Here is an 11,116-nt window from a genome sequence, read left to right as displayed (position 1 = left end):
CTAAAAATTAGATTTTAAAAATTTATTTTTTATTTTATTTATATATTTATTTTTATATTGTATTTTTTTATATATATTTTTGTATTGATTTTTACATTTATTTCTATATTTTTTGAAATTTATTTTTTGTATCTATTTTTATATTTATTTTTATATCGTATTTTATATTTATTTTTATATCGTATTTTCTATTTATTTTTATTTATTTTTATATTGATTTTTATATTTATTTTTATATTGATTTATATATTTATTTCTATATTTTTTGAAATTTATTTTTTTATCTATTTTGATATTTATTTTTATATTTATTTTAATTTTTTTTTTTATCTATTTTAATCTTTTTTTATATTTATTTTAATTATTTTTTTATATTTAATTTTTTATTTATGTAGTGTTTTACTGCTTTTTGTGCAGTTGCTTCCTCTTAATTCCGCACACAAATAATTTTTTGTATGAACATTATTTTTTTTACCTATTTCATTTATACCTACATATGTATGCATACTGCCATATGCTATAAGGATCATACTAGAAAATCATAAACGTTTTGTAAGTTTTTGAGGTAAGTACCTAAGTATATATGTGTGTATATAATTAAAAGCTTGAAATTTAAATTATTTTTAAATATTGTTTATTTAGTATTTCTTCCACATTAATAATGAATTCACCAATTTTCTATTAAAGCAAAATATACCTATAAAAAAGTTCAGACACTAAAAAACAATAAAATGTTAACATTAAAATATGTATAAAAATTATAAATGCATTACAAAAACACAGATATTGCATTTAAAAAAATTGCAAAAAACAATATTTAGTCTTTGGAGTTGCCAACTAAAAGTAATCTACTCATAACTACATATAGAAAGCTTATTTGGCAATAAAGATGTTGACCTTTTGGCCAACAACAAATAACCGCAAAGTTTACATTTAAGAGGTAATAAAAAGCAAAGCAGTTAACTTGAACCATAGGAACATGACGAACGACTATTTTAAGCGTATATGAGAAAATAAACTCTTAACTAACTACTAGGCTAAAAATAGCACAAGAACACAATCGTTCTTAAGTAAAATTTTCGAAGTAAATGCAGTCCTCTTAAGCATTTGAGCTAGCGTCTATTGTTTTTTGTGTAAAACCTCAGTTATAGCGCTTGCTAAAGTATCCACAGCGAATTTCACATCCGTTTTCGAAATGCACATTGGCGGTTTAATGCGGAAAACCTGCAAGAGAGAAAGGGAAAGAGATATGTGTTGGGATAGAAAAGAGGGATGTGTTTTAGTACGAGCGAAAATGTTGGTTAATCTCAAGCAATTTATGGTAAAGTATTTTGAAACGCTAGTCAGTGAAGTGTTTGTTTCTATGTACAAAAGTGAACAACAACAATTGTCAAAAGTTTACAATTGACTTAGAATAGTTGCGCGTATTGCTATTATTATTGATAAAGTGATTGCCACTCACATTGCCATTTAGACCGCCACGTCCAAAGAGCACACCCATATCCTTGCAGGTCTCCCATATTTCCAATACATGCGGCGCGCTAAGTGGCGTTCTTATAGCACGATCGGATACCAACTCAACGCCTATCATCAAACCTTTGCCGCGCACATCGCCGATAATCTCGAAACGTTCGCGCAATTCCGCTAAACACTTGAGGAAGTAAGTACCCACTACCAAAGAGTTCTTCTGTAGTTTCTGCTCCTCGATAACATCGAGCACAGAGAGACCAACAGCGCTGGCCAACGGATTGCCGCCATAGGTATTGAAGTGCAGCGCTTGTCCAAGCGATGCGGCAATCTTGGGTGTAGTCACCACAGCGGCTAGAGGGAAGCCATTGCCGATACCTTTGCGAAAAAAATGATAGATTTATTTCATTATATTATGCATATTGACGCCCAAACATGTCAGCACACTCACCTTTCGCCATTGTGACAATGTCCGGTATGAAGTCATGACTCTCAAATCCCCAGAAGTGATCGCCAGTGCGTCCAAAACCGGTTTGTACTTCGTCAGCGATGAACACACCGCCATTGGCGCGCACCAACGCAGCCGCCTTCTTAATATAACCTTTCGGATATTGCACGGTGCCGCCTACGCCTTGTATGGACTCGGCAAACATAGCGGCGACACGTCCACGCGGCAATGAGTACTTGAAAACTTCCTCTAATTGTTCATAGTACCGCGCGCCAGCCAAGCAGCCGGTTTCTTGCGTGCAGTCGCACTTTCGATCCGTTTGTATGGGCGAATCGCGACAGGCTGTACCGCCCCAAAGACCCAAATACGGATCTGGGTTCATGACATGCTGAATGCCGCTATTGACGCCAGGTAACGGAAAACGCCATGTTGAGAGCGCCGTCAAACCCATGGTGTACGGCGACATACCGTGATAGGCGTTACGAAAAGTGATAATATCCTGATTGCCTGTGTGCATACGCGCCATAAGCATTGCAAGATCGTTAGCCTCAGAGCCGGAATTAACAAAGCATACCGCTTTAAGCTCGCCGGGGAACTTAGCCGCCAAACGTTCGGCATATTCATGTATCTTCGGATGCAAGTAAATGTTTGTCGTATGCCACAGTGTGTTAATCTGTTGCTCCAGCGCGCGGTTTACTTTGCTGTTGAGAAGCACAATCAATATTTATATTGCCGCACAGAAAAGTATAAACTCAGTTGTTACTTACGGATGACAGTGACCCACTGATACTGTCACAATGCCGCCAAACATATCTAAGTAACGACGGCCTTCATGGTCGAACAGCCATTGCATATGTCCGTTGTGTATCAGTAGCGGTTTCTTGAAATGTGGCACAATGTTCGGCGTAATATGCTTCTGACGTATCTCCAGTACTTTTTCGTAACTAGGCCCCGTATATTGTTGTGGTTGATAGTCACATTCAGGTATTTCACTTTGTATTTCCGGCATAATGGCTGGTGAAGCCTTTGAATGTAATGTTGTGGTGGTACGTTGTTGAAGGCCCTGGCACATCAAGCGCGCCGTTTGGACTGTAACGTAAGAGCATGCTACTCGTTAGGCAAGATGCTTGTGCTACATAACTAAAATTCATGGGTTTTTGTAAGCTCTAATCAATTTTGTAATCAGAGTTCGGAAAAAACTACTACCTATTGAACATTTTTTTCTCAGCAATCAGCAATGTCAATCTCTTGTTTATTTCATTAAAAGTAAGTTCATGAAAATGTCTCAGTTCTTCGAAGGCTACCTAAAACATGTAGAACCCTCTATTTTTGGACAATATGAGGCCGATCACCACAAATAAGAAGGGCGTCTCAATTTAACATCTAACCAGCGAGAACCGTCAGAATTAATACTCGTATCTCCCTAAAGAATCGTTTTTGGTAAGAGCGCCTTTATCGATAATCGATTATTGGAAGGTACGGGTGAAGTAGAACTGATAATATGGTTCGGTTCTAATCTGGGATTTATTTCGCTATATAACTATACTCAATCCTGATTTGAGTCGTTAATTTGTGCATATATAATGTGTTAATGATTAACTATCAATTACAACTAATAAACGGAATTTGTAATAGTCACGTGTTTTTCGTCGTTGTTTGTAAACATTTCAATTTTTTGCGCTCTTTCTTCGTGCTCACATATAAACTGCTCCTACAAGCCGATTAGATGTGCATCGAATTATAAATTTACTTTGCATATTCTACAAGTATAAAAAAAAACACAATAAACTAACATATTTACACGCCCAACTATGTACATCGTAATCGTGGCAAGTTAAGTCTGAATCAACTATGTGTATGTACATTAAGAGCAGAAAGTTTCCGAAAATTGCAAATGACTAACGAAAAATATTTAATCTCCAACAATACTTATTTCGTCGCCTTCAAAATATGCTGCTTCGAAACATGCCTTGTAGGCGCTGTCCAGGATCGCCTTCGGTTCCCTCTGCGAATTTTTTTTATTGAACCAGTTTTTGGTCTTAAAATCGTTCACAATTGCAGCTCGGTGCAATGGCGCATTATCGTCATGAAAAATCCATGAATAGTTGGTCCACAGTTCCGGCCGTTTACGACGCATGTTGTCGCGCAAACGCCTCAAAACGCTCAAATAATACTTTTTATTGACTGTCTGTCCTGTTGGAGCGAATTCATGATGAACCAAACCGCGAATATCGAAAAAAAAACAATTTCAGGAAACTTTCCGATCTTAGTGTATAAACTGCGCCATAACGACATTGCACGATCACGATCAGGGCCGTTTTAGTGCATTAATCTACTTATATAAGCGAACAGTATAGGAAAGAGAATTAGAAAGTTGGGTGGGAGTGAATTAATTCGTTTTAATTAGAGACTATTGGTAGGCTAAGTTTATAATAACAGCTATAATTAGTAGAACAGCGTCAAAAAATAGATTTTAGAAACTGGTTGTGTAAGCCTTTTAATAAAACAAACGTTTATCTAGTTTACTATAGTTAAGAAATAATTCAATAATATTTCTTTTTGTTATACAATGGGAGCAAGATCGATTCACAGTAAGCCAAGCGTTCATGCCGACCGCCACCAGTTTTAGTTTATATGCAATATTAAAATAATAGATGTCTTCGATTCGCCAAACTTTGAGAGTAGCGAATCGAACAAACTATACCAGTAGTTCAAGCAAACTGACAGCAATTGCGGTGCAATCTTCAACTTAAAAATGTTTTGTATTTTATTTAGTGACAGTTATTTGGCCATTTACAGTTGTAAACTTGCTCTAAGATATATGAAACAAAACTTGGGGGCAATGAAGATAGAATTTATACCACTTTAATGAGATATTCGTATACACTCTTGTATCAAATTCAACTCGATAATTGTTTTATTGCTTTTAAATGTAAATTTTTTTACGAGAGAGCAGCGCGCAAAGATAGCGAGCAGAGAAATGCTGAATCGAAGACAACCAATATAGCAAACACGCGCATTGGTTTTAGAACCAAATCGAATAATATTTGAAGCACTTCCAAAGATTTTTAAACTTAAGAAATTTGTGTAACTAAAGGTCTATCTAAATTGTACAACGTTCGAATATTGACACTCTTAAATATTGACAGCTGTCATCTTTCTATACAATGTGTAGAAATTTTCAACTAGTAATCTGATATCTGTTTTGCATTTCTCCAATTAAAATGTTCTGGTATGTTTTGATACTAACCTGCAATATGTACAAGTATATGGAATCGTATGAGAGACTATTGGAATAGTAAAATATGTCATAATACTGTCAAATCAACAATCTGCGTATTTTACTTATTTAAATTATGTAAATTTTATAACAATGTTATTAAAGTTCGTCGGGTTTAAAGGAAAGTACAGCAATGATCACGTGTACCTCAACACGCAGCCGTTAATGTAAATGTGCAGCCGATACAATGAAATCACTAATTTACACTTTTCATATATGCATACATAAGTATGTACATAATTACTCAAAATGAAAACTGATAAGAAACAAGCTTGCGAGTCAAGTTCAAATCGCTGTGTGATGACTGCTGATCTATAAACTAGATTCCTGCTAAAAATTACTGTGATCATATAGTTTGGGTAAAAGAAGACATATAAGGTTTGAGATGCGGTACACATACTTATATAACTATATGCATCTCTACATATATATTCTATGTTATAAGCTATTATAAGAAATGTCTAAATACATATATACTTATATACACATGCTTATGCTCGTATATATATGCCGAGTTCTGTATGTACCATATGCGCTAAACTCACTATCTCCGCTGTGGCTGTGGATCATAAATCATAATACAAATGCGCACAATTATCACGATTTTCAAATAGTATTTTTTATCTTATCAGTTGTGTAGCGTGTGTGTGCCTAGGCTACTCAATTTTATATTATATTAAGCTGCTGTCAAATAACGTAAGTGCTGGCCCCCCAACGAAGCTGATAAGAAATGTGTTGCATTCATTAAGACTGTCAGATACGCTACAGTTCAGGCAAGACTGTATGTACTACTATATCTGTAATCTCTTAACCTTAAAAGTTACAATAAATAAATTGAAAATATAATTAAGTGTAGATTTCGATACATTTTTTAAGACAATTAAAATGCAATATAATACAAATTTTTATAAAAATGTTTGCTTGAGCATCACACATAATCACAAAATTTTACATTTTAATTTTTCCAATTATAACCAAATATTTTTTTGGTAAGTATATTTGCTAATAAAAAAAATTAGTGCAAAAATTTTTTTATAAAAAAAAATAATATTCAATATATTATATTAAAATTTTTTATAAATGCATTTAACTTTATTTTTTAGAATCGCATAACTGAAGTTATGATATTTTTTGTTGTATTGAATTTTTTGCAAATATAAACAATATTTCCTTAATATGCACGTATATTTACTTAAAAAAAAAAGTTTGAATTTCTATTTAAAAATTTTTTGTATTAAAAAATTTTTATATGATAATTGAAATTTTATTTTTTAAAGTGACATAACCTAACATATAAATTACTTAATTGATTTTGAAATTATTAGTTAAAAAAAAAAAGACCACAAAGCCCTAAGAACACTTTGTAGCGTACCATATCAACATATGATGGCACTCAAGCAGCCAAAAAACACAGGAAAAAACGTTAACTTCGGTTGCACCGAAGTTGGAATACCCTTCACAAGTAATAAAGTTTCGAAACAAGAACTTGATTTTGATCGTTCGGTTTGTATGACAGCTATATGATATAGTTTTCCGATCGGAAAAACTTCTTCAAATGTTGTAGTGTCCACTTCGAAAAAAATATATATCAAATTTCTTAAAGATATCTCGTCAAATACAAAACATTTCCATACAAAGTCTTGATTTCGAACGTTTAGTTTGTATGGCTGACATATGCTATAGTAGTCCAATCAATGAACTTTCTTCAGGTATTGTAGCGTTGTCTGAGAAAGTAATCTATGCCAAATTTTGTACAAATAACTTGTCAAATGAAAAAGTTTTCCGTACAAGCACTTGATTCCGATCGTTTAGTTTATATGGCAGCTATATGTTATAGTGATCCGAGATCGACGGCTCCGACCAATGAGCAAGTTTTTAGAGAGAAAAGAACGTGTGCAAAATTTCAGATCGATAGCTCAAAAACTGAAGGACTAGTTTGCATATATACAGACAGGCAGACGTACAGACAGGCGACCATGGCTAAATCGACTCAGCACGTCATGCTGATCACTTAGATATATATTTTATAGGGTCTCCGACTTTTCCTTGGGGATGCTACAAACTTCGTGACAAACTTAATATACGCTGTTGAGGGTATACAAAAATAATTAAGTTCTGACTAGTGTGCATATGTTATGCGCGCACTTATAAGACTTACGCCCCAGTACCAATTTTATTTTTTATCGTTGTTATAATCAGCTATGAATACATACATATAAGTGTTCATGATAAGAAATTGTACCGGTTGTTTTTGTTGTTGCGTTGGCTTATTTTTCTAGTTATTTATAGAGCGACCAGCTAGCGTCTAAACTACGCATTTGTTGATGTTAGATTGTGGTCAGTACTTGTTGTTGTTTGTTTGTGGATTAAGATTAGAACTGCGCTTGGTAAATACATGCAATTAGCATAATTAAAATTAATAATTAATTATACATTGCAACAAAATGTTGCTATTAAGTTGTAGTTTAGTCCTCTGACTGTAGATAATGTTTATTTTTTATTTGAATATATGTGTGTGTATTTAAAAAAAAATAATAATAATAATTTGTGAAACAAAAAAGTTGAATTATTATAGAAAAAAAAAACAAAAAGTGCAAAAAAATTTATATTTTTTTTTAATAATAGTGGAAGGTTAGAACTTTTGAATAATATTTAAAAAATATGTATGTATTATAGCCCGTTAAACTAAGCAATTGCATGTTTTTAGTGGGAAAGTCTTCTTCTTGTTTAATTATTATTTCATTAACCCGACGAAAATCACGCTAGGTCATATGAACTCGAAAGTTTTACCGTTATCTACAGATTGGTTGAAAAGCTTCTGCTCCCTCAAAGAAATAGCACTACTAGCTCCTAATTATCCTCAAGTTGATACATCTGTCGTGAGAACACATGCAAAGTTACTAGTCATTCTGTCAGCTACTTCTTTGTTAACCAGCCATTGAAATTGTTGTGCCAAAGTATTTTTTTAATATGGAAAAAATTTAATAACGCGCAGTGATTAGATTCTTTGTTTTGAAAGGTTTGAAAGCAAAGGAAATTTTTACAAGTTGTAAGGAGTCCTCACCTTCAGTACAAGGCTTGAAGACGAACCACGCGAAGGACGACCAATAACCGCAACCACACCAGAAATCATTGGGTAAGTTCATAATATTGTTAGTGAAGATCCAAGTATAACTGAGCGGGAAATTGCTAATGCCATAAGTATTTTAGACGAAGGAATACTTTATATTTAACAGAAAAAAATGATCAGCATAATTTGGAGCGTTTTAAGCTGAATAAAACCGATTTCCTGCGTCGTTTTATAATTATGAATAAGACTTGGATCTACCACCATGATCCTAAATTGAAACAAGAACGTTTGCAGTGGATTGAAGCTTGTTGTTCAGCTCCAAAGCAGGAGAAGTCACAACGATCAGCTAAGTAGATTACGGTATCAGTTTGTTGGGATGCAAAAGGAATTTTGTTGATTGATTATCTGCAGAATGGTAAAATAATAAACTCTGAATATTATTGCAGCCTTTTGGATCAGCTGGATGGAAAAATTCGTTAGAAAAGATTTGGTTTGCAGCACAAAAATATAATTTTTCTTCAAGACAATGCTCACAAAGGTGTTTCAGCAATGACAAAATTCAACGAATTAAAGTATGAATAGCTTGAGCATTCACCGTATTCACCAGATTTGGGTCTCAACGGCTACTACCTCTTTAGAAACCTGAAACAATTCCTTCGTGGCAAGCGTTTTTCGTGGAATAATCTATTACAGCCGTAGACGGGTATTTTGTAGAGCTTTCGGTAAGTCATTATAGGGATGGCATAAAATTATTAGAGCATCATTGGAATAATTGTATTGAGGTTAAGGCAGATTTTATTGAATAAAAAAATATATTTCATACCGAAAACATTATTTTTTCATTTCAACCGCAGAAAACTTTTCAACCAACCTGTATGTACATAGCTCGTGCTACATGAAGCAGTAGCGTATAACATTTATTTTTCTCGGTGTATCTGAGTGCTATGCTTGTTATCACATCATAAAAATATTGCTACTTATAAAAATTTATTAACACAATTATTATTATTTTTTTTTTTAATTTTTATATATGTTTTTTTAAAGTATTTTAAATTTTTTTTTTAAATTTTAAAATTTTTTTTGAAGTTTTTTAAAAAATGTAAAACGTTGTAGTTTCATATATAAAATAATAAAATAATAATAAAAATTGTTATAAATAGTTTTACATTTATTTTTTATATTTCCATATGTTTGTCAAAAGATATTGAAACTATTTATATTTAAACGCATATTATATATGTTATATGTATATATACATTTTAAGACATCAATAAAGTAATTAAAAATGTATGCTGTGTTTATAATATATTTTTTTCCTGTTTAAATAATTAAAAATAAATAGTTTCACTTCATTTCAACAAGCATATGGCAGTATGAAAAAAAAAATTTTTTTAAGACGTCAATAAAAAATGTAATATGCGCTTAAAAATAAATAGTTTCAATATCTTTTGACAAAAATATGGAAACATAAAAAATAAATTTAGAACTATTCATAACAATATTTTATTTTATACATGAAACTATAACTATATATTTTAATAAATGGTATATATATATATGTCATATGTATATATTTTTCACCTTTTTATATTTCCATATGTTTGTTGAAAGCAATTGGAAGCATTTATTTATTTATGGATAGTTTTTGTTTTTAATGCGTCTTTAAATAATACCCACAATGCCACACTTTTGTTGCAATTATGAATTATTATTTTTTTTTAATTTTGAGTACTTAATTTAAAAAAAAAATATTAGGTTATTATTGTTTTTCATATATTTTTCCCAACATAACAACTACCAAAAATATTTTATAAAAAATGTTCGTTACAATGCAACTCACCAAAAGAACTTTTGGACAACATTATGCCTAAATATGCTGCTATAGACCCAACACGGTATGAAATCCTTTCGAAATGCACTTTTTAGAAACACACTTAATTTCCCAGCGTTGTTGGCTTTCGTGTTGCGCGCCTCAATTAATGCCAATTTATGTTGATTTTTTAAATGTCAATGCAGTCGCGAGTCCAGTTTTAATTCAACTTATCTATTTGAGTTAAATTTTTTTTTGTAATGAAAACAAATCACACATTTACATATGAACTTTCAAGTCACAACAAACAGTTCAATGGCACTGCAGCAAGAGGAGACAAGCAACAGCTGCAGTAAGCAACTATACGAGTTAATCGCTAGTGAACTGCTACGAGCGGTGACAACAACGCAACTAAAAGTTTCAATTTATTGAAAACCACTTGGAAGCCAAGCGCGCACACACACGCGCACATGTGAGCGGCTGCGGCATATGACAAGCGGCGTTCGTCGCAACAAATGTCCAAATAGCCAGTAAATGTCGTTGGCGTCAGCGCCAGCGTCGCCGACTGCAGCGCAGCTGTTTCGTGTGTTTTGATGGCAGGAGTGCGGTTAGTGTGAAATCGACGCGCTGCAATCAGTATCAACAATTGATAAAATATGTATTTACATATTAAACAAATACACACACATACATGCATGCCAATATATATACATTTGCGCTAGAACTAGTGTGGTTGTGTGCGCGCTTTCAGGCGCACTTGCGTTTTGTGCTCGCTTCTAGCGCGTTTTACTCACATATGCAGTTTTATGCATATGTGTGTATATATGTATGTGTATGTAATCCATGCTTTCGTGCCTTCTGTGGCGCCGCACCATTTGCGGAAAGCATTTCGATTGGCGCCCAGGTCGCACCAGTTTTGTTGTAGTATTGCATTGCGGTCGCGTGCTGGCGCACTCGTGTGCCGAACAGGGTCTCGGTCTCTGTGTTTGATAAGCAAACAGCAGTAATCAACGCAACAGCGCTTAAACTGATTAAATTAGT

General features: G+C 33.2%; 1 protein-coding gene across 2 annotated transcripts in view; it reads right to left on the bottom strand.

Moving 5' to 3' along the window:
- LOC106623603 (alanine--glyoxylate aminotransferase 2, mitochondrial) overlaps positions 1-10,482 on the bottom strand; it is an 11,138-nt gene extending 656 nt beyond the window's left edge. Inside the window, exons 1-5 of one of the 2 annotated variants that reach the window (XM_036360946.2) lie at positions 10,106-10,482; positions 2,683-3,004; positions 1,919-2,616; positions 1,463-1,845; positions 612-1,224 (exon numbers count right to left, since the gene is read on the bottom strand). In XM_036360946.2, the coding sequence (XP_036216839.2) occupies positions 1,120-1,224; positions 1,463-1,845; positions 1,919-2,616; positions 2,683-3,004; positions 10,106-10,127 (1,530 nt within the window). In that variant the 5' untranslated portion in view covers positions 10,128-10,482 and the 3' untranslated portion in view covers positions 612-1,119. Of the gene's footprint in view, positions 1-611; positions 1,225-1,462; positions 1,846-1,918; positions 2,617-2,682; positions 3,005-10,105 lie in introns of those variants that run through there. The other variant, XM_014243180.3, reaches the window with a different exon arrangement.
- Between the last annotated feature and the right edge of the window lie 634 nt (positions 10,483-11,116).

The sequence above is a fragment of the Bactrocera oleae genome, chromosome 6, assembly GCF_042242935.1.
Source record: "Bactrocera oleae isolate idBacOlea1 chromosome 6, idBacOlea1, whole genome shotgun sequence".
NCBI lineage: Eukaryota > Metazoa > Arthropoda > Insecta > Diptera > Tephritidae > Bactrocera > Bactrocera oleae.
This window is presented reverse-complemented; position numbering and strand designations above follow the sequence as displayed.